We start from the raw sequence: 23857 nt of genomic DNA, 5'->3' as shown, positions 1-23857 counted from the left end.
GATTGCGCTGGTGTTGAGGCTGAAAAGAAACCAAAACGAGGTCAGCTTGGAAAAAAAACCAAAACGAGGTTACAAAAAAAAAAAACGAAAACGAGGTTACAAAAAAAAAAAACAGTAGAAAAAAAGAGGCCCGTTCGAGAAAAGAAAACAGAGTGGGACACCCCGCAGAAAAAGCCCAACATGTAAATTAAATAATTTTCAATCTGATTGTTAGAGTTTAGTGCCAGAGGGTTTTGGATCATCAACACTCGGATGTTGGACAAGATATTTTGGGTATTTCAGCGATAACTCTCAGCTTCTAGTCTTCAATATCATCTCATGTACGTCCAAGTTACCGACAAGTCCCATTGTATATTAAACAGTTACAAGTGGACAAAACATTCGTGGTGGTTCGTCGGCTGCCAGCGGTCCCCTCGCTCATGGCGTGCCCACAGTCGCTCGAGAGCTATTCAGCTCTGGGACTATTCGCCCCATAGACGAGTATACAGAAGCGAGAAATACCCCAAGTCAGGAAACAGAATGGCTATAAAAACCGCGCCATGTAACATTCCGTGTCCGATTTCACTGTGAAAATTAGCAAGTTCATCTATCATGCAACCGTCGATCGTTCCCTATCATTCTAAAAGTTCATACCTGATACTTTATCTGATTCAAAAACGCTCGTTTCGTGTAATTTTCGGCCGAATTCGACGGACACCTCGCCAAAACCTGGGGGTGAGCAACATTCCGGTCACCTCTTGGGTACCTCCACTTTACTGACATTGGCGCCGCCTACCCATGAGGGATGACTGGAATGTTGCTCACGCTTATGTTTTGGCCAGGTGTCTCTCGAACTCGGCCGAAAATCACAGGAAATGAGCATTTTGTAAGCAGATGAAGTATCAGGTATGAATTTTCGTGTGATTTTCGGCCCAGTTCAGAAGACACGTCGCCAAAACATAAGGCATGAACAACCTTCCAGTCACCCCTCATGGGTACGCGGCGCTAACGTCAGTAAAGTGGAGGTGCCCAACGTCCACTGTAAGGTGACCGGAATGTTGCTCACGCTTATGTTTTAGCGACGTGTCCGTCGAATTCGGCCGAAAATCACACGAAACGAGCGTTTGTGAAGCAAATCAAGTACCGGGTATGAATTTTGAGAATGATAGGGAACGGTCGACGGTACATGATAGATGAACTTGCAACATTTCATGGTAAAATCGAACGTCGAAGATGACATGGTGGCACAATCCCTATACGAAATAGCCATTTCATGTTTAGTCCAGTCAATTTAGGGTTTAACCTAGGACTAATTGCAACAGAAATTATTTCTTCACCATGACCTTTGGAAAGGTCTCACTAATGACATATTAAAAGTATAGGAAAATATAAGGGGTGCAAATTGGTTAAATTTGCATATATTCAAATTAGCTATATATCGCCTTTAAAATGACTGCTATACTCACATTTTGGGCATGTAAACTGAATTCAAGTGACTTTTTTCATTGCAACACAATTTAGTAAGGTTCAATAAGTTATTTTCTAAATGTCTTGAACAATATAAAATATGCAAATTAAGTAATTTGCATATATTCACAGTTTTTCCACTATTTCAGACAAAATGAATGTTTAAGCTCATATTTAAACAATTTTTTTCTCTATGAAATTGTTAAGGTTTTGCAAGAATTACCTAAAACAAAAGAGGTTGACCTTATTTGTATGCATTATTTGCATATTTTAATACAAAAGGCTAATTTGCATAATTGACACAAACGGTCTTCTGTATACAATAAGCCTACAATAGCTTCCATTGACATTTTCTGGTTATTCAGAAATGCAATGAATAAAGAGAAGAGTTTCAGAGAATTACTATTTAACTAAAAGGAATCTGAATTCTTTCTTTGGATATTCTTCTTTTTTTACTACGATAAGGTTATTCATAAAAAATCATTGGACGTGCTCAAGTTTTTGACATCAATTGTCATTTTAAGTCATTTTCTCCTACAACATGTTCGATTGCAGTAAAATTTTTGAAGGAATATTTTATGCTTTTGGTCACTATCTTCAATGACGATGGAAATATTCAGTTACTGATAAATGGATCACCACACTTAACAGTTGTGCCTGTGAATCATCCTTCTAATTATTAAACTATCATTAGTATAAATACGAACATCATTTGAATCACCATGATGGTAGTGGTGATGACAATTATTATGATGGTCATTATCATATCAAATTTCTTCCTCTTCCTCTCTGTTTACATCTTCCTCTAGGTGGTTCATTTGTTTACAGCCAGAATCCTTTCATTGACAACAGAAAGTCTAGATTTTGCTTTCTGTTGGGGTTATTCATGCTGCTGCAGTTCATTGTAGAACCCATAAGTATGGGAAGGATAACTCAATGAAAAATGTGAAGCATAGGATGATATAATTGTACTGCGTATCATATCAGATCTTAGATGTGCAAGTATCACTCATTGGGCTGTTATGTAATGGACTTCCCATTTGCAGATTATTAAACTTTTGTATTATTACCATAAGATCGATCACTCAAGGAATTGAGAATCTGGCCAATCTGAGGTGAGACTTCCATAAGGTTCAAAATACAGGATAACCAATTTTATGATAATTTGATGTCAAAATTTGATATCCTAATTGACAAACTCGTTAACGGCAGCTTCTGTGATGCAAATCCCTTCACATCTTGGTTTTCTTGTTTCACGGTCATGAAATTTGAAAGAGCAGCTAGACCATGTAACATTATGAAAAGTATCTAGATTTGCTTTTACCAGTGATTTAGATTATCATGATTCAGTCAACAGATTTTTTCAGTTTTTCCTCAAATGCTATGACTGTGTACGGTAAGATTTAACAGGAAATCTCTCTCTTCAGTCCACTATATGACTTTATATTAATTTTCAATTGTTGTCTTCAAGAAATTTCAAAATTTTGAGAAATGCAGTGTCCTTTGACTATTGTAATGTATTTCAGCTGATAAAGGAACAGCTTTCCTAATCCATATTTCATGATAATTGGCAGTATAGTATAACAATTGTACCTCTATATCATCATGATCATTATAATTTATTTATCATTATTATCATAAATTTCTGTATGTGGCATGAACAGGCAAGTTGCACACAGTCAAAAGTATATCTGATTACCAGTGACCACACAACCTGGTCTTTAATTACATTTTATCCACACTTAATCTATATTAGTAATACGGTAAGGGTGAAAATAAAAGAAAATAGAGCTGAACACAAATTTTCTTCAGCCTCCTTAGTACAAAGTGTTGGTTATTTGGCCAAGCATTTTGGTATGCATTAAGAAAATCTAAATCTTCCAGTAAGTTCCCAATGTTATTGACATTATGCAAATTCTCTAGATAATTGAAACGAACTATACGAATCAATCATTGTTTATTTTTACAGGGCTTTTCATTCTGTAGGCCCTATTAGTATATAATCATTAAAATGAGTTAAAATACACAGAAAATAAATAACCATGTCAATTTCTTTGTACTGAGCAAAATGTTCATTCAAGTTATGAAATAGACATCTTTCGATAGGAAGAATTTATATTATTAATAACTTAAACAAGTAGAGTCTCTTAATGTAACTTCTCATTTTACGGATAACATAATTAATTGAAATAAGTTGACGTCAATTTGAAAAATTAAAGAAAATTATTTTAATGATCATCATATATGATTTATGCACATGAGGAGTCGCTCAAATTAGGTAAAATATATTTAGCAATGTTAGTGAAAACTTCCAATCTCTCTTTATGATATTGTAAAACCTTTCAGTTTCAATTATTACATTTAGTACAGTGTAGGCATTTCCTATAAAATCTTTTAAAATTAGTCCTTTGCACAATGTAGATTGTATTAGGCTTTGAATATACCATTCTTGGACTCTTAAGTATTTAAGGTGAAGAAATAATTCATGTTCCAATTAGAAAAAGGAAGTGACATGGTTGACTTATTGGACAAATGCAAATAAGAATTTTTTTTATCGCTGTAAGATATATTTGAAAACATTCCCTGAACTAAAAACAAGAAAATGATGTTACGTAGTCATTACAATGTCAGCTTATCTCTTAAATCACTTTCGTAAATAGATTATCAGCACCAGGTTTGTATAGCATCTATGACCCATTTAGCATTTGGGTAAATTAGCTGTCTTATGCACAACTTCATTAAATGCACTTTTTGCGACCCCTGGGATAGCCTTCGTTCTAGTCTGTAAGAGAATGATTGAGGTGTAAGAGCCTTTTGTTTTCCATTGAAATTGTAATCTTGTGGGTAAATTTTCTGATGAGAAAATCTGGTGCCAACACAGGCCTTTAAACTTGCGATATGTAACTTCCATGACCCTACTAAAATTTAGTTCTAATGATCTCCGTTGTTTTTTAACATTATATATAGTCATTTACTTTAGGTCAAAAAAGGGAAAAGTAAAGTGGTAGGAGGGGCACATTGCAGTTATGTAAAATGAGGAATCTTAAATGATTTTATGCATTGCCTAGAAACACAAAAAGTACATTAAATAATAAAATTGCTTGAATTAAATATCAATTTGCTGAATATATTTTTAAGAAATCTATTAACAGCAACGATTTTGTTCCCTTTTCTAAGTTTTATATTTATTCAAATTATGCACTGTCTCCCCTCTTAACAGTCATTTTGTTTGTCATTCTATACATTCAATACAGAGTGGAAACAAAACTACTACTTGTTGTATAGATTAAATATACTTTTTAAGTGAAATACAGTGGTAGCCATACTTGATTTAGGCAAATTAGGAATATTTCTCGGGCGATAAAATGTATTCAAAAATATTGCCTGGACAAAATTAAGATAAATGCATACATTACTTGAACATAATGTCGCATTTTTCTCAATTCAATATGCATATTTCTTTTATCAGTGAATGTATTGCTCCCATATTCCGTTTATATCTATACAAATAAGGTAATGTTATAAATCTTAGATTGTATTGGCCTTTTAGTATGTCATTCTAGGACCTCTCTAAAGTACACAAAGAAAATTTAATTCTATTGCAGTCAGAAGTAGCTTGTATAGTTATTAATTAGGGACATACAAAGAAAAACGAAGTGTTGTGTCGGCCATATTGGATTTATGCAAATAAGGAATATTTCTATGACGACAAAATATTTTAATCAACATTGCTGAACCAAAAACAATGCAAATAAGCCCAAAACCCGCATATATCATGTTTAGCCAAATATTTTTAGTAGCAACATTCTATCAGCACCTAGTTTGAACCATAATCTTTTTACATATATGCAAATTAGGCATTGTTTACATTTTTAGATTGTACGAGGCTTTTAGTTTGTCATTGTAGGGCTTCTCTGAAATACACAGTGGATAAATAATTCTATTGCTGTCAGAAGTAGCATAAAAATAGTTATTAATTGGGAAAAATACAAAGAAAGGTGAAGGTTGTGGCGGCCATATTAGATTTATGCAAATTAAGAATATTTCTATGAAGACTAGATATTTCCATCAACATTACCTAACCAAAAACAAGGCAAATAAGCCAAAAACCTGCATAACATATCATGTTTAGCCAATTATTTTTAGCAGAAACATTCTATCAGCACTTAGTTTGTACCCATAATCTTTTTACATCTATGCAAATTAGGCACTGTTTACAATTCTAGATTGTACTAGGCTTTTAGTATGTTATTCTAGGACTTGTTTAAAATACAATGTGAAAAAATTATTCTATTGCTGTCAGTAGTAGCTTAAAAATAGTTATTAATTCGAGAAAAACTAAGAAAAGTGAAGTGTTGTGGCGGCCATATTGGATTTATGCAAATGAGGAATATTTGTATGACGACAAAATATTTTCAACAACATTGCCTAGACCAAAAGGAGGCAAATAAGCCAAAAACCCTAATCAAAAGCATGTTTAGCCACATATTTTAAGTAGAAACCGTCTATAAGCGACAATTTTATACCCATGAGCCCCCTTTACATTTATGCAAATTAGGCACTGTTGCACCCCTTAGATTTTATTATACTTTTAGTATGTCATTTCTAGGACCTTTCCAAAATGCATGGTGAAGAAATAATTTCTGTTGCAATTAGTCCTAGGTTTACCCCTTTTTGGCTTAGATTGACTGGACTATTCCTGACTTGGGGTATTTCTCGCTTCTGTATACTCGTCTATGGGGCGAATAGTCCCAGTGCTGAATAGCTCTCGAGCGACTGTGGGCGTGCCTTATTGAGGTGGTAAGCCAGCGGCCGGCGGTCCCGTCGCTAGCACGCCGCGCCGGCGACCAGTGATCCCCTCGCTGTACAGTGTAGGGCCGCCTCTCCCAAACTATAGACAGTCTGTGCCAAAACCATGGAGTCCTACCCCAACAAAACGAAGGCTAGCCGCTAGCCCACGGTTACGTGTGTGGTTCGATACATAGCGGCCGCCGTGTGGGTATACATAGTAAAATTGCATACCACGCGGCGGCCGCTATGTATCGAACCATACGTAACCGTGGGTTTAGCCTCTGAACAGAGTGTGGCAAATGAAAAAATACTCAGGCTAAAACACTCCGTTTAGATTCGAGGCAACGTTTCCAGTAGTACATGTAGAACGCGAACGCACCCAACTTGACAAACACTGATCAAGCAGCTGCTATTTGTGGCAGGGCTGTGAGTTACCGGCGTTACACGGCCAGACCGTATAACGCCGGTAACTCACCGCCCTGGCACCCAGAGCTATTAGGCTACTGCACAAATATCGTAGCTCCATATATTGGACTGTGTCGAAATAAAGCTTTCTGCAATGGGGATCGACATGTCGTGTATGTGCCGGTCTAGCCCTGCGAGTATAATGAGAGTGTCTGGCGTTGCGAAGGCCGGACACTCTCGCCATACTCGTTAGGCTTGTGCCGGTCCTGAGGAATCGCGGTTGCATCATAGTGCGTGTTTATAGTTGCGTCGCTCGTCTTGTCGAACACGGAAAACGATGGACGTTCTCTCAACACGCGGCAGATTTCTTCAAAACTATTCATTTTTTAATGATTTGTGTGATCTTTGAGGATAGACGAGTAATTACCAAACAACGAGGTGGTTTATTATCATTGTATTTGAATTCATTCCATCGTAGAAATCCACGGTTACATGTGGTTCGATAGCGGCCGCACGCGGTGGCCGCCGGCCGCTATATCGAACCACATGTAACCGTGTAGAAATCATATAACAGCGATGGCAGAGCGGCACGGTGGAAGACCTGCATGTGAGCCCCCTGCCGTACCGCACCTAAGGCATCCATTTGATCGCAGTGTTGCTATGAAGGGACATGGGTTATACGTCTCGCTCGTGGTCTAAACTGTGGACTGTCTCAAATTGGCTCAGTTAACTTGACTCTCTGGAACTATTCACTGATAACCTGGACGTTCTTTAGGTGATATTGCACTTCACTTCATCAAGTACGGTTTCAAGTTGCTCTGCGTGGCAGGGCCCAGCCAAACAGAGCTAGGATTCAAGATGTCAAAGTTATCACTGAAATGCTCAATTAATATTTCGTCAAACATTTGAGTATGTGGTGATCGGATTCCCGGCTGTTGGGGATTCATCGATCGAAGGAAACGTGAACCATGAGTTTTTTGAATAAATTAATTGTAATTTCGCGCGTTTGGTTTTTTTTTTGTGGCGAGCGCTCGTTTTTTTTTTCGTTTTGTTTTTTTGTTTTTTTCCTTTTTTTTTTTTGCTGTGGCGAGTGCTCATTTGTTTTTTCTTTCCACAGGCCCGCGCGTTTTTTTGTATTTGCTTTGTCCATCGCATTTTTTATTTTTTTATTTTTATTTTATTTTATTTATGTATTTATTTTAAGTAGATGATGTCCACTTTTGTCTAGAGCCATCACTGCCGATTTTTTTCTGTGATTTTCTCTCTTTACTGTTAAAGCGGCTGGTGGTTCATATTTAATTTTCGATTATCTACAATACGTTTTTTATGAGACGTACTGCTTTTCAATTTTCTTAAGTACATAAATAATTTTATGTATACATGGCTGTTTTTGTCTGATTCTTTTATAATAATTTTCTGTATGTGGTTCACATTTTAATTTTTTGTAATATTTTTTCCGAGTGGTAGTAGTTTTTTTTAGTGATTTTCTTGTGATTTTTGTGTACGTACCACTATAAACATATTTTACTTTTTTTGTAAAATCAGCACTCATTGCACCTTTTACGCGAACTATTATACGTGTACGTATGTCGGTAGGTATGGATGTATGACTTTTTCATATCATTTAAAATTGTTTATTTCCTAATTACGCTTTAAAGAATATTCTCAAGTTAAAATGAAGTATTAAATGACATTTCTGTCTTTTGGTTTTTAATTATACTTTTCTTACTTATTTCCTTCCGTAATGACACCTAATTAGTCCCCACGGACACCGTCCGGGGGGACTTATAGGTTTGGTCATGTCCGTGCGTGTGTGCGTGCGTCCGTGCGTGCGTCCGTGCGTTCGTGCGTCCGTCCGTTCACGCAGATATCTCAGAGATGCCTGAAGCAATTTCATTCAAACTTAGTACAAGGATTACTTCATATGTCATACAGATGCACGTTGATTTGTTTTGTGATACGATCCAATATGGCTGCCAGGCGGCCATTTTATTACGATTTTTTCATGTACAGAGCCATAATTCAGGCATGTTTCAACTGATTTTATTCAAAGTTGGTACAAGGACATTGACCAATGTCATAGATATGCACGTCAATTCTTTTTGTGATACGATCCAATATGGCCGCCGTGCGGCCATTTTGTTACGATTTTTTCATGTACAGAGCCATAACTCAGGCATATCTCAACCGATTTTATTCAAAATTGGTACAAGGACATTGACATATGTCGTACATATGCACGTCAATTTGTTTTGTGATACGATCCAATATGGCCGCCAGGCGGCCATTTTATTACGATTTTTTCATGTACAGAGCCATTACTCAGGCATGTTTCTACAGATTTTATTCAAAGTTGGTACAAGGACATTGACCAATGTCATAGCTATGCACATCAATCTGTTTTGTGATATGATCCAATATGGCCGCCGTGCGGCCATTTTGTTACGATTTTTTCATGTACAGAGCCATAACTCAGGCATATGTCAACCAATTTTATTCAAACTTGGTACAAGGACATCGACCAATGTCATACATATGCACATTGACTTGTTTTGTGATACAATCCAATATGGCCGCCGTGTGGCCAGTTTATTACGTTTTTTCATGTCCAGAACCATAACTCAGACATGTATCAAGCAAATTTATTCAAAGTTGGTACAAGCAGATTGACCAATGTCATACATATGCATCTTAATTTGTTTTGTGATACGATCCAATATGGCTGCTGTGCGGCCATTTTGTTATGATTTTTTCATGTACAAAGCCATAACTCAGGCATATTTCAACCGATTTTAATCAAAGTTGGTACAAGGACATTGACCTGTGTCATACATATGCACATTGATTTGTTTTGTGATTCGATCCAATATGGCCACCATGTGGCCATTTTATTACGATTTTTTCATGTCCTGAACTACAACTCAGACATGTATCAAGCGAATTTATTCAAAAGTATTTTTATCACAGACCTAATGAAGAGGACTCTATCCTCTCTGAGGACCTGTAATCAAAGCACCCATTAACAAGTGGGGACTGTGTCATCAACGATGACTTGTTTTTATTTCAATCGAGAAAGACAGTTTATTTTTGCACTGAATCGATAAATATTTTTGAAACATTTGGCGCGCCGTAATAATGGCACTCCGGTGGATAAGTTCTAGACTGGACCACCAAGTACGTCATCAGTTATTAATAATTTAATAAGCAAGAACCTGTGACGATTATACCAAACATCAAGCAAAGATCATGCTAACTTCAAAGATTTTAGAAGTCTTTAGCAATTGCCGTGTGTGTAGATAAATGAAACAGTTTTAGTTCGGATGTCTCTTTGTCTGTTATATAATTACTGATTTCTCTATCTGTTATATATCTCTTACATTAATTATTTCAACAGTTTGATTTCTTATTCTTGGTCTTATTAGTTACAAACCCATTGGAAGGATTCTGGTTGACCTAAAGGACTTGATAATTCTGGTCCGGAATAGAATTCTAATGTAAAGAATGAAAGTTTCCCCCCAGGAAACATCTTTCTGCGAGAACTCCTACTTACCTGTCACTATTACTTTTGGGTTATCTCATTTGCTGCCTTCCAGAACGAGGCAAAAATTTAAATACACGTGATCTCATCCCAGGCGGAAACCGCCATGAGATTCCATATTCAAACAGTTCTCAACCTCCATAATAGACTATCAAAATAGTGGGGAGGAGGGAGGGAGGAGTGACAGGTAAGTAGGAGTTCTCGCAGAAAGATGTTTCCTGGGGGGAAACTTTCATTCTGCTTCATCCTCCTACTTACCTGTCACTATTACTTTTGGGTTACACAGAATCCAAAGCTTAATTGGAGGAGGGTATGTCAAACAAATACTCCCAACCTAGGTAGAACCACACCTCAAAGAACCTAAAGCAAAACTAGCTTCCATAGGCACATCCTTGAGGTAAAAGTTAATAAAGGTATTTGGAGAAGCCCAAAACCAGCTTTACAAATGTCATCCACTGACACTCCTTTAAACAAAGCCCACGAGGCAGCCATAGCTCGCGTATCATGTGCTCTGATGGAATGTACAAGTCTACAATGGCCATCGGAAGAATCATAGGCAAGTTGGATTGTATCCCTTAACCATCTAGAAATAGTGTCCTTGGATGCTGGACCATGTTGACCTGGAGACACCTTAATAAACAACTGTTCTGTATTACCACGAAGGTGTGCAGTCATCTTAATGTAGTAACGAAGAGCCCTACAAGGACAAATAAGTTTATCCTGAGGATCACTTGAAATATTTCAAGACTCGGAATGAATATCTCTGTATCAACACGAGATACAGATTCATTCTTTGCAGAAAACCTGCTCTAGGCAACAATCTAACACCTGTAGGCTCCCATCTGAGATAAGCACTGTTGATAGACAAAGCGTGAATCTCACTACGTCTACGCCCAGACGCCACAGCTATGAGAAAAACAGTCTTCATAGTTAAATACTTCAAACCAGATTCACTAATAGGCTCGTAAGGAGCTGGCCTTAATGAGTCTAACACTAAAGGAAGACTCCAAGAAGGCAAAAGTCTCCTCTGAGGAGACGCTTAACAAAAACCCTTTCATCAGACTATCCAAAAGAGGATGCTGACCTACACTATGTTCACCATAACTAGGAAGGAAAGAACTCAACGCTGCACGATATGTTAAATAGTTTGGGGCTTTAGACCTCTAGCCTCAAAAAGAAAAACCAGAAAATCACCCACAGAACTTAGAGGTGGATGCATGGGATCGACATCATGTTCTTTGCACCAATCACTGAATACTCTGAACCTGTAATTGTATGATTTAATGGTTGATGATCTACGAGAGTTCGCTGCATATTCTGCAGCTCTCGCTGAAAATCCCTCTGAGCAAAAACGTTTCTTGACAGTTTCCAAGCAGTCAACTGGAGGACTGATGGATCTGGGTGAAGAAAACCCGACAACGGTTGGCTCAGAATGTCTGGGGTCTCTGGTAGCTTTATTGGAATCTCTATTAGCAACTCCAGCAATCGAGGAAACCACGGTTGTCTTGGCCAATTCGGCGCTATCAGAATGACAACACACTCCTCGTGTCTCATCTTGCTTAGTACTCTTGGAATCAGAGACACTGGAGGAAACGCGTATGCGAACATGTTTGTCCAGGGAACTGAAAAGGCATCCACTGCCTCTGCTCTTTGGTCTGGAACTGGAGAACAATACACCTGCAGGTGGGCATTGTGTGCGGTTGCAAACAGATCTATGTGAGGCCTGTCTAACACCTTGAAAAGGGACTCTACCACCTGATGTTTTAACATCCACTCTGTTGGGATAGGTCGTCTCCTGGACAGAGCATCTGCTATCAGATTGCACCTGCCTGGTATGTGAGCTGCCCTGATCCTGATATTTCTGATAATGCACCAATTCATTAGATGCAAGTGAGGATGCAGAGAGATGGAGACCGTGTTCCCCCTTGCCTGTTCAAATATGATACTACGGTTGAATTGTCTGACCTTACAAGAACCAATCTCCCTAAGATATGACGGACGAAGGCCTTTAAACTTTCCATACTGCCTGAAGCTCGAGAAAGTTTATGTGCTCTTGTCTCTGGGCTACTGACCAGACTCCTGAAATGGTAAAATCTCCCATATGAGCCCCCAACTTTTGCATTGAAGCATCCGTGGTTATTGTAACCTCTGGGGGCTCCAGGGACAGTGAAACTCCCTTGAAAAAATTGACTCTGTTGGTCCATCAATGAAGATGCTGTATTAACAGGGCGTCTACCCTTATAGGATGACTTAGAGGATTCTGATGTGGTCTCCATTGAGACAGAAGGAATATTTGCACTGGCCTCATGTTCAACCTTGCCAATGGTATGAGCTGAACGCAAGATGCCATAAGACCTAGGAGGCGAAGAAAATGCCGCGCCGTCTGAAAACTGCCGGGCAAGAGATGACTTACCATTTCGCAAATAGCTAGAAAATGCTCTGGAATTGGAGTAGCAATTCCTTCCTCCAAATCTACTTCCCTCTGACTGGGGCAAAGTTCTGACTTCTTTTCGTTTGGTAGCCAACCTAGACTGACAGCTGTCCTTAAAATACGTGCTGTATCCCGCTGCAATAACCTGATCTGCGTCTGCCTGGCTAGCCAATCGTCCAGATACATGTGGACATAAATTTGTTGCTTTCGAAGAAAGGCACCCAAAACTGCTGTGACCTTGGTAAACACACGGGGTGCTGACGACAGACCGAAAGGCAGTGTCCGAAACTGAAACACCTTGCCCTGCACTGCAAACCTGAGAAAATGTCTGCAGTCTGGGTGAATAAGGATATGTTGATAAGCGTCTGTTAGATCGATTGAAACTGCATAATCCCCTTTTGCAGATCCGATAATACGGAACGTAGAGTTTCCATCTTGAAGTGTTTCTTTTTGAGAAAATGGTTTAACGGGCGGAGATTTAAAATTGGTCTCCAACCCCCTGATCTCTTTGGAATTAGAAACATTGAGCTGTAAAAACCTTTTGATCTGTCTGTGACAGGCTCGATAGCCCTCTTTGAGATTAATGAATCTATTTCCTGAAGGATAGCATTCTCTTCCTAAACCCGACGGAAGAGGAAAATTTATAACCTTGCTTGTAAGAGGGGGAACTTGAAGAAATTCCAATCGATAACCTTCTGAAACTACCCCTAACACCCACGGGTCGTTGGTTATCTTGGCCCAGTGCTGACTGAAAAGAGATAATCTTCCCCCTACTGGCACCTCCGGAAATGGAATTTGAATTAACTGTGCTAGATTTACACACTGAGCCCCTGGCAAACCGTCATTGTTTAAAAGAATGGTCTCTGGGCTTATCCGGAAAGGGCGGCACTGGTGGTCTAAAGCCCTTATTATCCCTTTTACCCTTAAAGTAATTACTAGGTGTAGCAGAAACAGACTTCTTTGCAGAAAGTCTGTTTAGTTTAGCGGAAGGCTGCGACTTTGGCTGAAAAGAAGCAGGTCGCTTAACTCCCTGACGTGGTCTAGAAAGGGAGACTATTTCCCTAACATCTCTAGCTGCTTCAGCTTCCTGGTGAAAAATATCTGAGACTTCTCCATGGAAGAGTTTATCACCCCGAATAGGAAGCTTAGTCAAACGATTTCGAGTTGATCTAGCAGGAAAATCCATCTGATCAAGGAATAATTCTCTTCTGGCAGAAACTGACAAAGCAATGGCACGCAAGAGTTGATCTGCTGAAAAAGTTGGAGAAAACTTCAAAAATTCCAAACCCTTACACAATTGGTCATCAGGAATATTAGAGCCTGGCGAAACTGCCGTATGTACAAAAGCAGTTGCCAACAATGAATGTGAAATGCATCTCAGTAAAACTCTCAGAGCTTTATCTACCATAAGATGTCCAGATCAGCCTTATTGGTAAAACTTCTCAAATCCTTAGCTGAAAAATGTTTCTTATCAGCCGCCAATTTAGTGTGGACAAAACTTTCTACACTAGGCGCTCTGGCAAACTCCTCAAAGTCTTTCTCAAGGAACCTGAAATTCTTGTCTACAGACTTTGTGTACTTAGACACTCTGGGCAAACTCTTCTCAATAGCTGTCCATCTTTGTACAATCAGTCCCTCAATGGGCAAACGAGCACCTGTAACTGTACTATCTCCACCAAGTAAAAAGACTGACGTTGACTATGATTGCTATCATCTTTTGTACAGCCAAGCACATTGCCAATAATGTTAATAATGTCATGCCATTTCCCAGACAAAGCTTCTGACATGTCAGCATCAGTAGTAGAAATTTCTGAATGAGTATCAGAATGAGCAATGTCACTTCGCACATAATCCTGTGACTTAGACATAGAATGACCGTCTCCATCTGCGCTCTCATCAAGATCACTCGGAGCAAACAAAGAAACAGAATCAGGATCTCTATACTTGTAGGACGGCTGTGGAACAACTCCCGACACAGTTGCCGTCTCCCGATTACTTATCACCTCTGTAGGGTCCACATGTAAATCCCTATTCAGACTGTGCTTTTGGTGTTGGGGCTCCACATAATTGCCCTCTGCTACACCAGCACTCTGAGATTGAGCAAGAAAACCAGCCAACAAAGAAGAAACCTTCTCCGAAAATTGCTCAAATCTAGTGTCCAGAATACCCTCAATCTCGTCCTTAGAAACATACGACTCGTCAGAGGGCAAACTAGCAGCTGCACTACTAGCCGACTTCCTGGACTTGTCCTTCTGAGACTTACCTTTTGAAGTTTGCCTACCTTGCAGCAATTCAGGATTATGTAAAATGCGCCATAGTTCATCCGACCAATCCTTGCAAATATCACAAGGCTTAGCCTTTGAACACTTGCGACATGCAAGACACTTGTCATGGCTGTCATCAGCAGGAATAATCTTCCTACATCTAGCTGCAGCGCAAACCTTAGAACCGTCACTCACAGGAACATCACATAGGTCCATGATACAAGCAGAACCGGTAAACCTACAGTACACAAAAACCAGCGCGATAAATTACCATAAGTACAATACACAATGCACGAGAAAATGGCTCGCACAGCTGCAGACTGACCAAACACGTCACTGCATTCAAGAGCGTGGAAAGCAAACAATAGCAACACACACTTGCTACAGAAACTCAAAGCAGAACTTCAAACGGCCTGAAAAACTACCGTCAAACCAAACTGACTGCTAAAAGAGAGCAAATAAACAGGAAATAATAGACGATACCGTAACTCACGCTCCCAGGAAGGAACAGTAGAGCAAAAACGGACGTCAAAAAACCATATACTGGAAGGCTGAAACACGGTGTGTTTTCACACACCGAGGCAAATGAGAACTGTTTGAATATGGAATCTCATGGCGGTTTCCGCCTGGGATGAGATCACGTGTATTTAAATTTTTGCCTCGTTCTGGAAGGCAGCAAATGAGATAACCCAAAAGTAATAGTGACAGGTAAGTAGGAGGATGAAGCAGAATAACAGTGCATTTTACACTTATAAATGCTGCGTTGACAAGATAAATAGTAGGGGTTATACACATGTTTTGGGAGTAGAACAAGAACATGCAATAACATACGAAACTATTGAAATATTTAAAAAATCACTAAAAATAAATATTGAAAAAATCATCAAAAGTTACAGCGACTTGCCATTTAATCGAAAGTTGTTGTGACTCCAACGTCCAACTCGATACTGCACAGAACCAAAGATTGCCTAAGGCTAGCAATGCCCTGGTGGGCCTGCACGGATATCAATTCCACCGGGGTTATTTTCACCACAGTGTAGGACGAACTCAAGGCTTAGATACGACCATAACTGCTGATACGACATGTTAACACCTAGATAACATTTTCTAATCTCATTTTTTCCGATTGACTTTACTGTTACAATGTAAGATCAGAACGTTCGGTATGGTGATATGCATAAATTTAAATCACTCGGGACATTTAGAAACGAGGGAGATAAGAGTGATTTTTGTCTAACAAGTATGCTATACTTTTCATTCCTTAAAAGATATCGGTAGAACAGTGACAGTTCTTTGTGATGGTTTATATTTTGTCAATGTACTTTGGATAGACGCGGGACACATGTGATACGCTTTAAAGTCTAGAAGAGAGCAAACAAGACTTGAATAGCTCGGTATCGCCGGTCTGTTCCTGCGTATCGGCCAGATATGAGGGTGACCGGACTCTCTGTGGGGTTTACATTGTCGTGACAAAAACCAGCAACGTTATGTGTGAACTTGCAGGCGAGGTACAAATGTTGTATTATGAGAGACTTTGTCGATCAATCCAAGACACTATACTCAGAGTAAAAATTAGACACAGAAAACAGCTAAACACAACTGGATTTCATTACTCATGGGGATAGTCTATTGCTTAAATTCGTTTTTTGTTATAAACGTTTTTAAAGATTTATCAAATCATGTTTTGCACCGAAGGTGAAAGTACCAAGACAACAATGACATGATGCAAATCAAATGTATTGAATCGTCTACCATCGTTAAATACAGGAAATGTATGCAGAAAAGTGATTGTAACGAAGTAATTAAAGGTGACATTCAAGTGAAAACCAAATATACATTAAAAAGTCGAAAGAAAATAATGAAATGTTTCTATTTCAACGTGATAAGATTTAGCTGTATTCACTTTGCATTTTCATTCACCTTCAACACATTCTCGGATAAAGTTATTTTTGAACATAGTCTTACAAGGACGACAAAGATTTCCTCGGCGAATTTTTTGTACGTATTTTTCATAAACTGCAATGACAAAGCTGGTACCTATTCCATTCTGTCTCGTAGATATTGATTGGTGGAGCAAATCAGAGATGATTTCATTCTATTTTATGCAGACTCGACGTTCTCGAATGCGTTTTCAGCTTTCATCTACGAGTGTTCAAAGATCCATGCATGTTTAATCGTTCCTTCTCGTTATCTCTAACGTGACACAGCAACGTACAAGATTTCTAAACCATTATGCTAGCACACTTCTCAAAACTTACTGTTGCCCAAACTTTCCTTAAAGAAACTTTTAACCATTCGCTTTCCAAATCAAGAATAAAAGTCATGGGTCACTGTGCAGCTTTTAGTACAATAGAAATATTACCCACTACTTTCCTACATTTGAAATTCAAATTGGCTGCTATCGCTGTGTCAACTTTATAGGAAAAAATTAACTTTTACGAAGTTGTACAAATAAATAATTCAGCTATGGCGAATACTAAAAATATATTTTGTTTGACATTAAAACAAAAATAGTGGAAAAAGTAATCAAAAGTTACAGCTTCTGACCATTTAAACTTCAAAGAAAGGCGACCATCTGAGTCATATTCGAGAAATACATGTAGATACGGAGAAAAGTCGATATGACAGTCACATGGCCGTCTGTCGTATGCGCATGCGTTGCGAAGTAATTTTGCCCTGCGGAAGTAACGATCATTGTTGTACAATTGTTGTACAAGAATGAAGTGTTCAATCTCATTTAAATCGGGATACTCCGAAATTAACTGAAGGGTGGAACGGGCGTTTGATTTCATCCTCTAAATTTTCAAAAACCACTGACAAGGTCGACGTGCTACATGTTCTCTTTGACCTTCACAAAGTGTCATCAGATTACCTTTTAGGGGAGTGTTCTACTACGGCGCGCCAAATGTTTCACAAAATATTTATCGATTCAGTGCAAAAATAAACTGTCTTTCTCAATTGAAATAAAAATTCGGTCTCATTAGGAGGAAATAAGTAGAAAAGTATAATTAAAAAACAAAAGACGGAAATGTCATTAATACTTCATTTTAACTTGAGAAAAAATCTTTTAAGCGTAATTAGGAAATAAACAATTTTCAACGATTTGAAAAAGTCATACATCCATACTTACCGACATACATACACGTATATAAGTTCGCGAAAAAGGTGCAATGAGTGCTGATTTTACAAAAAGAAAAAGAAAAATATGTTATACAGTGATACGTCCACAAAATTCACAAGAAAATCACTAAAAATCACTACTACCACTTTGAAAAAAGTACAAAAAATAAAAACGTGAACCACATACAGAAAATAATTGTAAAGAATCAGACAAAAAAAGCCATGCATACATAAAATTATTTATGTACTTCAGAAAATTAATAAGCACTACGTCTCATAATAAACGTATTATACATAATCAAAAATATAATATGAATCACCAGCCGCTTTGACAGTAAAGAGAGAAAATCAGAGAAAAAATTCGGCAGTGATGGCTCTAGACAAAAGTGGATCTCATCTACAAAAAAATAAAATAAAATAAAATAAAAACGAAAAAATAAAAAAAATGCCATGAACAGAGATACAAAAAAACGCGTAGGCCTGTGGAAAGAAAAAAATAAATGAGGACTCGCCACAGCAAAAAAAAAAAAAAAAAAGAAAAAAGAAAAAACAAGAAAAAAACAAGCACTCGCCACAGAAAAAAAACAAGCCCGAAATTACAATTATTTTATTCAAAAAACTCATGGTTCACGTTTCCTTCGATCAATGAATCCCCAACAGCGGGGAATCCGATCACCACATACTCCAATGTTTGACGAAATATTAATGGAGCCTTTCAGTGATAACGTGACATCTTGAAACCTAGCTCTGTTTGGCTGGGCCCTGCTCTACTTGAAACCATACTTGATGAAATGAAGTGGGCAATATCACCTAAAGAACGTCCAAGTTAACAGTGAATAGTTCCAGAGAGTCAAGTTAACTGAGCCAATTTCAGGCAGTCCACAGGTCAGATCACGAGCGAGACGTACAACCCATGACCCTTCATAGCAACACTGCGAACATATCGATGCCTTAAGCGCGGTATGGCAGGGAGCCCACTGCAGGCCTTCCACCGAGCCGCACTGTCATCGCCGTTTGGCCTACATGATTTCTACATAGTTTTATACGTATGGTTCGATACATCGGGTTCAAATACCATGATAATAAACCATCTCGTTGTTTGCTAATTCCTCGTCTATCCTCAAAGATCACATAAATCATGATAAAATGAATAGTTTTGAAGAAATCTGCCGCGTGTTGAGAGAACGTCCATCGCTTTCCGTGTTCGACAAGACAAGCGACACAACTGTACAAGCCTTACCTTACGACTACGAGTATGGCGAGAGTGTCCGGCCTTCGCAACGCCAGACACTCTCACTATACTCGCAGGGCTAGACAGGCACATACACGACATGTCGATCCCCATTGCAGAAATCTTTATATCCACACAGTCCAATATATGGCGCTACGATATTTGTGCAGTAGCCTATACATAGCTCTTGGTGGCAGGGCAGGGCTGTGAGTTACCGGCGTTATACGGCCTGGCCGTATAACGCCGGTGTTATACGGCCTGGCCGTATAACGCCGGTAACTCACAGCCCGGCCTTGCTGCGGTTCCGTAGCCCTACCACTCCCTTTGCTGGTTGTGTTGAGCTATGAGCTACAGTGTACAGAGAAATAGCGGCTGCTTGATCAGTGTTTGTCAAGTCGGGCGCGTTCGCGTTCTACAGGTACTAGTGAAAACGTTGCCTCGAATTTAAACGGAGTGTTTTAGCCCGAGTATTTTTGCCTTTGCCACACTCCGTTTAGAAGCTAAACCCACGGGATACGTTTGTGGTTCGATACATAGCGGCCGCTGCTAGCTTTGCATGGCAGGCTGTGTACGTGTTACCGGCGTTATACGGGAGGCCGTGTCAGGCCGGTAACACGCAGCCCTGCCATGCAGAACTAGCCGCAGCGTGCTGCGTGGTATGCAATTTTACTATGCATACCCACACGGCGGCCGCTGTGTATCGAACCACACGTAACCGTGGGCTAGCGGCAAGCCATCGTTTTGTTGGGGTTTGGGCACAGACTGTCTATGGTTTGGGAGAGGCGGTCCTACACTTTACAGCGAGGGGATCGCTGGTTGCCGGCGTGTAGGCCCACTGTACTATCGATGGGACCGCCGGCCGCTGGCTTACCTCGAGTGTACATTGGAACGAGGGGACCGCTGGCAGCCGACGAACCACAACGAGTTTTTGTCCACTTTTAACCAAAACTGGTAACTGTTTAATATAGAATGGGACGTGTCGGTAACTTGGACGTCCATGAGATGATATTGAAGACTAGAAGCTGAGAGTTATCGCTGAAATACCCCAAATATCATGTCCAACATCCGAGTGTGATGATCCCAAACCCTTTGGCATTAAACTGTAACAATCATGACGTTGACAATTATTCAATTTTCATGTTGGGCTTTTTCTGCGGGGTGTTCCACTCTGTTTTCTTTTCTCGAACGGGCCTCTTTTTTTTCTACTGATTTTTTTTTTTTTTTTTTTTTTGGTAAGCTCTTTTTTTTTTTTTTTTTTTTTTTTTTTTTTTTTTTTTTTTTTTTTGTAACCTCGCTTTGGTTTTTTTTTCCAAGCTGACCTCGTTTTGGTTTCTTTACAGCCTCAACGCCGGCGCGATCTCGGTCGACTTTTCAATTGTGATTCTCTTTCTTTTTTTAGTCAGACCTGATGGTGGTTCGTTTTGTTTATTGTAGTAGTGCAAGTACTATTTGTGGTTTTGTTTTAATCATTTCAATATTTTTTGTGTGTGCTTGATTTTTTTCTTTTTTTCCCTTATAATCAGCATTCATTGCACCTTTATATCAAATACACGTGTATGTGTACGTCAATAAGTATGGGAGTATGGTATTTCCAAATTTTTGAAAAGTTTATCTTCTCATTACGGTTTAAAGAATATTTTACAATTAAGCATTACATAACATTCTGCCCTTTTTTTGCAATAATACTTTTCTCGTTTATATTCTTCTGTAATTCCATCGAATTTTTATTTCAATCAAAAAAGACGGTTGCACGTCATCTTTCTCTGTACAGGCACATTCAAATATTTAATGACACGTATTTTCAAATGAATGCTATTTTTATGAAAAGGTACATTAATAAAATGCAATGATATGGACGAAAGAACTTTTTTCTTATTATTCATACACTTTAAGACTTGTTTTTAGAAAGAAAATTTGACAGTTTATTTTTACTCTATGACGATAAATATTTTTGAAACATTTGGCGCGCCGTACTTCTACAATACTGAAAGCGAGATTACCATGCCGTGTGGCTGTGAGTGTCACATTTCTTCGACGTTTGAAGTTTAGTGTGAAATCGGGCAAAAAGGCCAATTTACTACTTTATGATTAACATATTTTTTCTCAGCAATCTTTGCTGATCAAGATTTTACAATGGTATGTACCATGATCTAATGTTTTTCCGCTTCATGGCTGTAGACTATGGAGGTAGAAAACGGGTGATCGATATATTTTTATTTGAAAATTACATCAGTCAAAGTAAAGAATTGATGGCACTAACATAAGTCTACTTTCACTTTTAAAGTTTTAAAAAGAGCAATCAATCACATGCGAATGAGGCGCTTACTGTGATCTTTCTTGTTTAAAAATTCAAATTTTGTTTGAATCTTATCAAGCTTGAGTCTAAACCCCCCCCCCCCCCCCCCAACAACAACAACAAATCCAATCCATGGAACGTTTCTCACGGAACAGGTTAAATAGTTGCAATTTTTTCTCACGGAACAGGTTCAATAGTCGCAATCTTCCATTAAAATAGTTTCGTCACCATAAAGGTTGAACAACTGAATACTAGTAACTCGATTTCGATCGACACGACTCACGATTTCTGTTCATTCTGATTTCGCAATACCTGGCAAGACATGCGTTATCACCGACATCGCTCACAACTTGGTTAGTAATGCTGAGCGGTGGACGCTCATGCTCAGCGTTGTTATCGTCTTGTCATAGTCACAACCACGTTATACAGGGGATAAATAGAGCCTAGTTGCCAAGACAATACTCAAAATTATTCAGAATTTGAAATTATTTCAACAGGAACCGAAGATGTTTCCGATTTTCCTCTCGCTTAAAGTGTTTGATGCGCAATCGTGGTCAACAACGATGATGTCGAAAACAAGATTTAACGACACTGAAAGCTTGAGATTGAGTGTATGTTACATATTTTTTCTATCGAATTCGCGTTTTACATGCCCTCGGCAAACAGTACATTAGGCGATGCGATTTTCTTTTTCTCTCACTTAAAGTATTGACGTGAGGGGCGATAGAAATACGAGGCATATTTCAAATGCTGTTGAATGACCAAGCTGTATCACAGGATTCACAAAAGGACGGCTTTTTAATGTGACTGACCTGAATGTATGCCCGACTAGAAGTGATGGATCTGCCGTTATTTTCTCGATTGCTATCGTTGTGGCACTTGCGCCGGTCTCCCATGCGAACGACTGCTCAAATGCGGGGCCTGTGGGCACGATCATTCCCATCTTGAAATTGGCAGCCTCTGCTCCCGATGATTGACGAGAAACAGCGAGTGAGTGAATCACGAAGACTCTCATAAGAATCTGAGGGTTCATTTTCTTCTTCTCGTAGTAGACGCCGACAAATGGAGAGACTGCACTTTGACGAGCAGGCGTTGTTCCGTTATGCCAGCAACGAGGTAGAGTAGTTGATAGCATACAACGGCGTACGAACCTGTGATGACGTACCAGGTGATTCGTCTCGGGTTATCGTCCATTTTTGTCTCCGCACCTGGCGTGACGTCACAAACTTATCTGATGTCGTTTTAAACATTTACCAGCCCTGCCTCCGCCGTCATGAGTATTTTTTTTAAATCATGTTGGTGTCAAATTTATGGACATCATGATCATCAAAGTTAAAGTTCCATTAGCTGTATCTTCTGGAGATTTTTCCGTTAGTTTTGATTGAAATGATCACTGGCTCATGTTGAATAGCCTGTCAAATAACATAGAATCGCATATTGTTCGGAAACATTACATGCCCTACAACTAAATAACATGTGATTTTACAACGAAAATTTCAATTTTTGTCCGGACAGAAATACAAACTCTGTTGACACGCGGATTGCAACATAGGCATTCTTCTGCACCTGCGCGAGCCATTTACAGCAATTTCAAAATAAATATTCACTACTTATGCCCGGTACTTACGTCGTAGTCCATTGTCCGAGCACATTGCGTAGCCAGATGTCTGCCTTCAACGACGCAATGTTGTTTTGATCCCGCAATAAACGTGAACTTGTACATATCGCGTGATCGCGGCGTCAACATTATCTTTGTTCTCCCCAGCACGCTGAGCATGCCAGACGTCAACAAACGAGCTCGGAAGGGCAACACGTTTAAACAAAATTAGCAGTTTTATGTGGCTATAACATCACTAATCATGTTTGTTTCTTCGTAAAACAACATTTTGCAACAAATATGAGCCTCCGACAAGTTACAAATAATGGCCCTTTAAGACATGATTATAAGATCCGAAATTTTTATCTCGGTAATCACAGTTGTGCTCGCTTTGAAAGAGAGAGCGAGGTATTTGCTTATCGCTCAATTTTTAAGATAATTCACAATCTCAGTGAAGTCAATCGACCAGTTTAAGCGTGATATTTTCATGGCTTGATCAAGGTCAAAATCACAATCTCTGTCTGAACGAATTTAATATCTACAAGGAGTCTCATTTTCTTGGTGTGAGATCTCGCCTTCACTATGTACTTTTGTTGGAGGTACAAGTTACCCGATTATTTATAATATTTATAATCATCTATTACTTGTAAAAAAACGCTTTGTTTACGCATTGACAGTGATAATAGTAAGCCATCATTTTCTCTGTCTTTGCTGCGAAGTAAACACAGCTACCAATTC

At 39.0% G+C, this 23857-nt stretch overlaps 1 protein-coding gene across 1 annotated transcript in view; it reads right to left on the bottom strand.

Annotated features, from left to right (window-relative positions):
* LOC139114891 (receptor-type guanylate cyclase gcy-13-like) overlaps positions 1–22657 on the bottom strand; it is a 35311-nt gene extending 12654 nt beyond the window's left edge. Inside the window, exon 1 of the mRNA XM_070676823.1 lies at positions 22335–22657. Within this exon, the coding sequence (XP_070532924.1) occupies positions 22335–22657 (323 nt within the window). The remainder of the gene's footprint in view (positions 1–22334) is intronic.
* Positions 22658–23857: the final 1200 nt, after the last annotated feature.

This window comes from Ptychodera flava, chromosome 16 (genome assembly GCF_041260155.1).
Source record: "Ptychodera flava strain L36383 chromosome 16, AS_Pfla_20210202, whole genome shotgun sequence".
In the NCBI taxonomy this organism is placed as follows: domain Eukaryota; kingdom Metazoa; phylum Hemichordata; class Enteropneusta; family Ptychoderidae; genus Ptychodera; species Ptychodera flava.
This window is presented reverse-complemented; position numbering and strand designations above follow the sequence as displayed.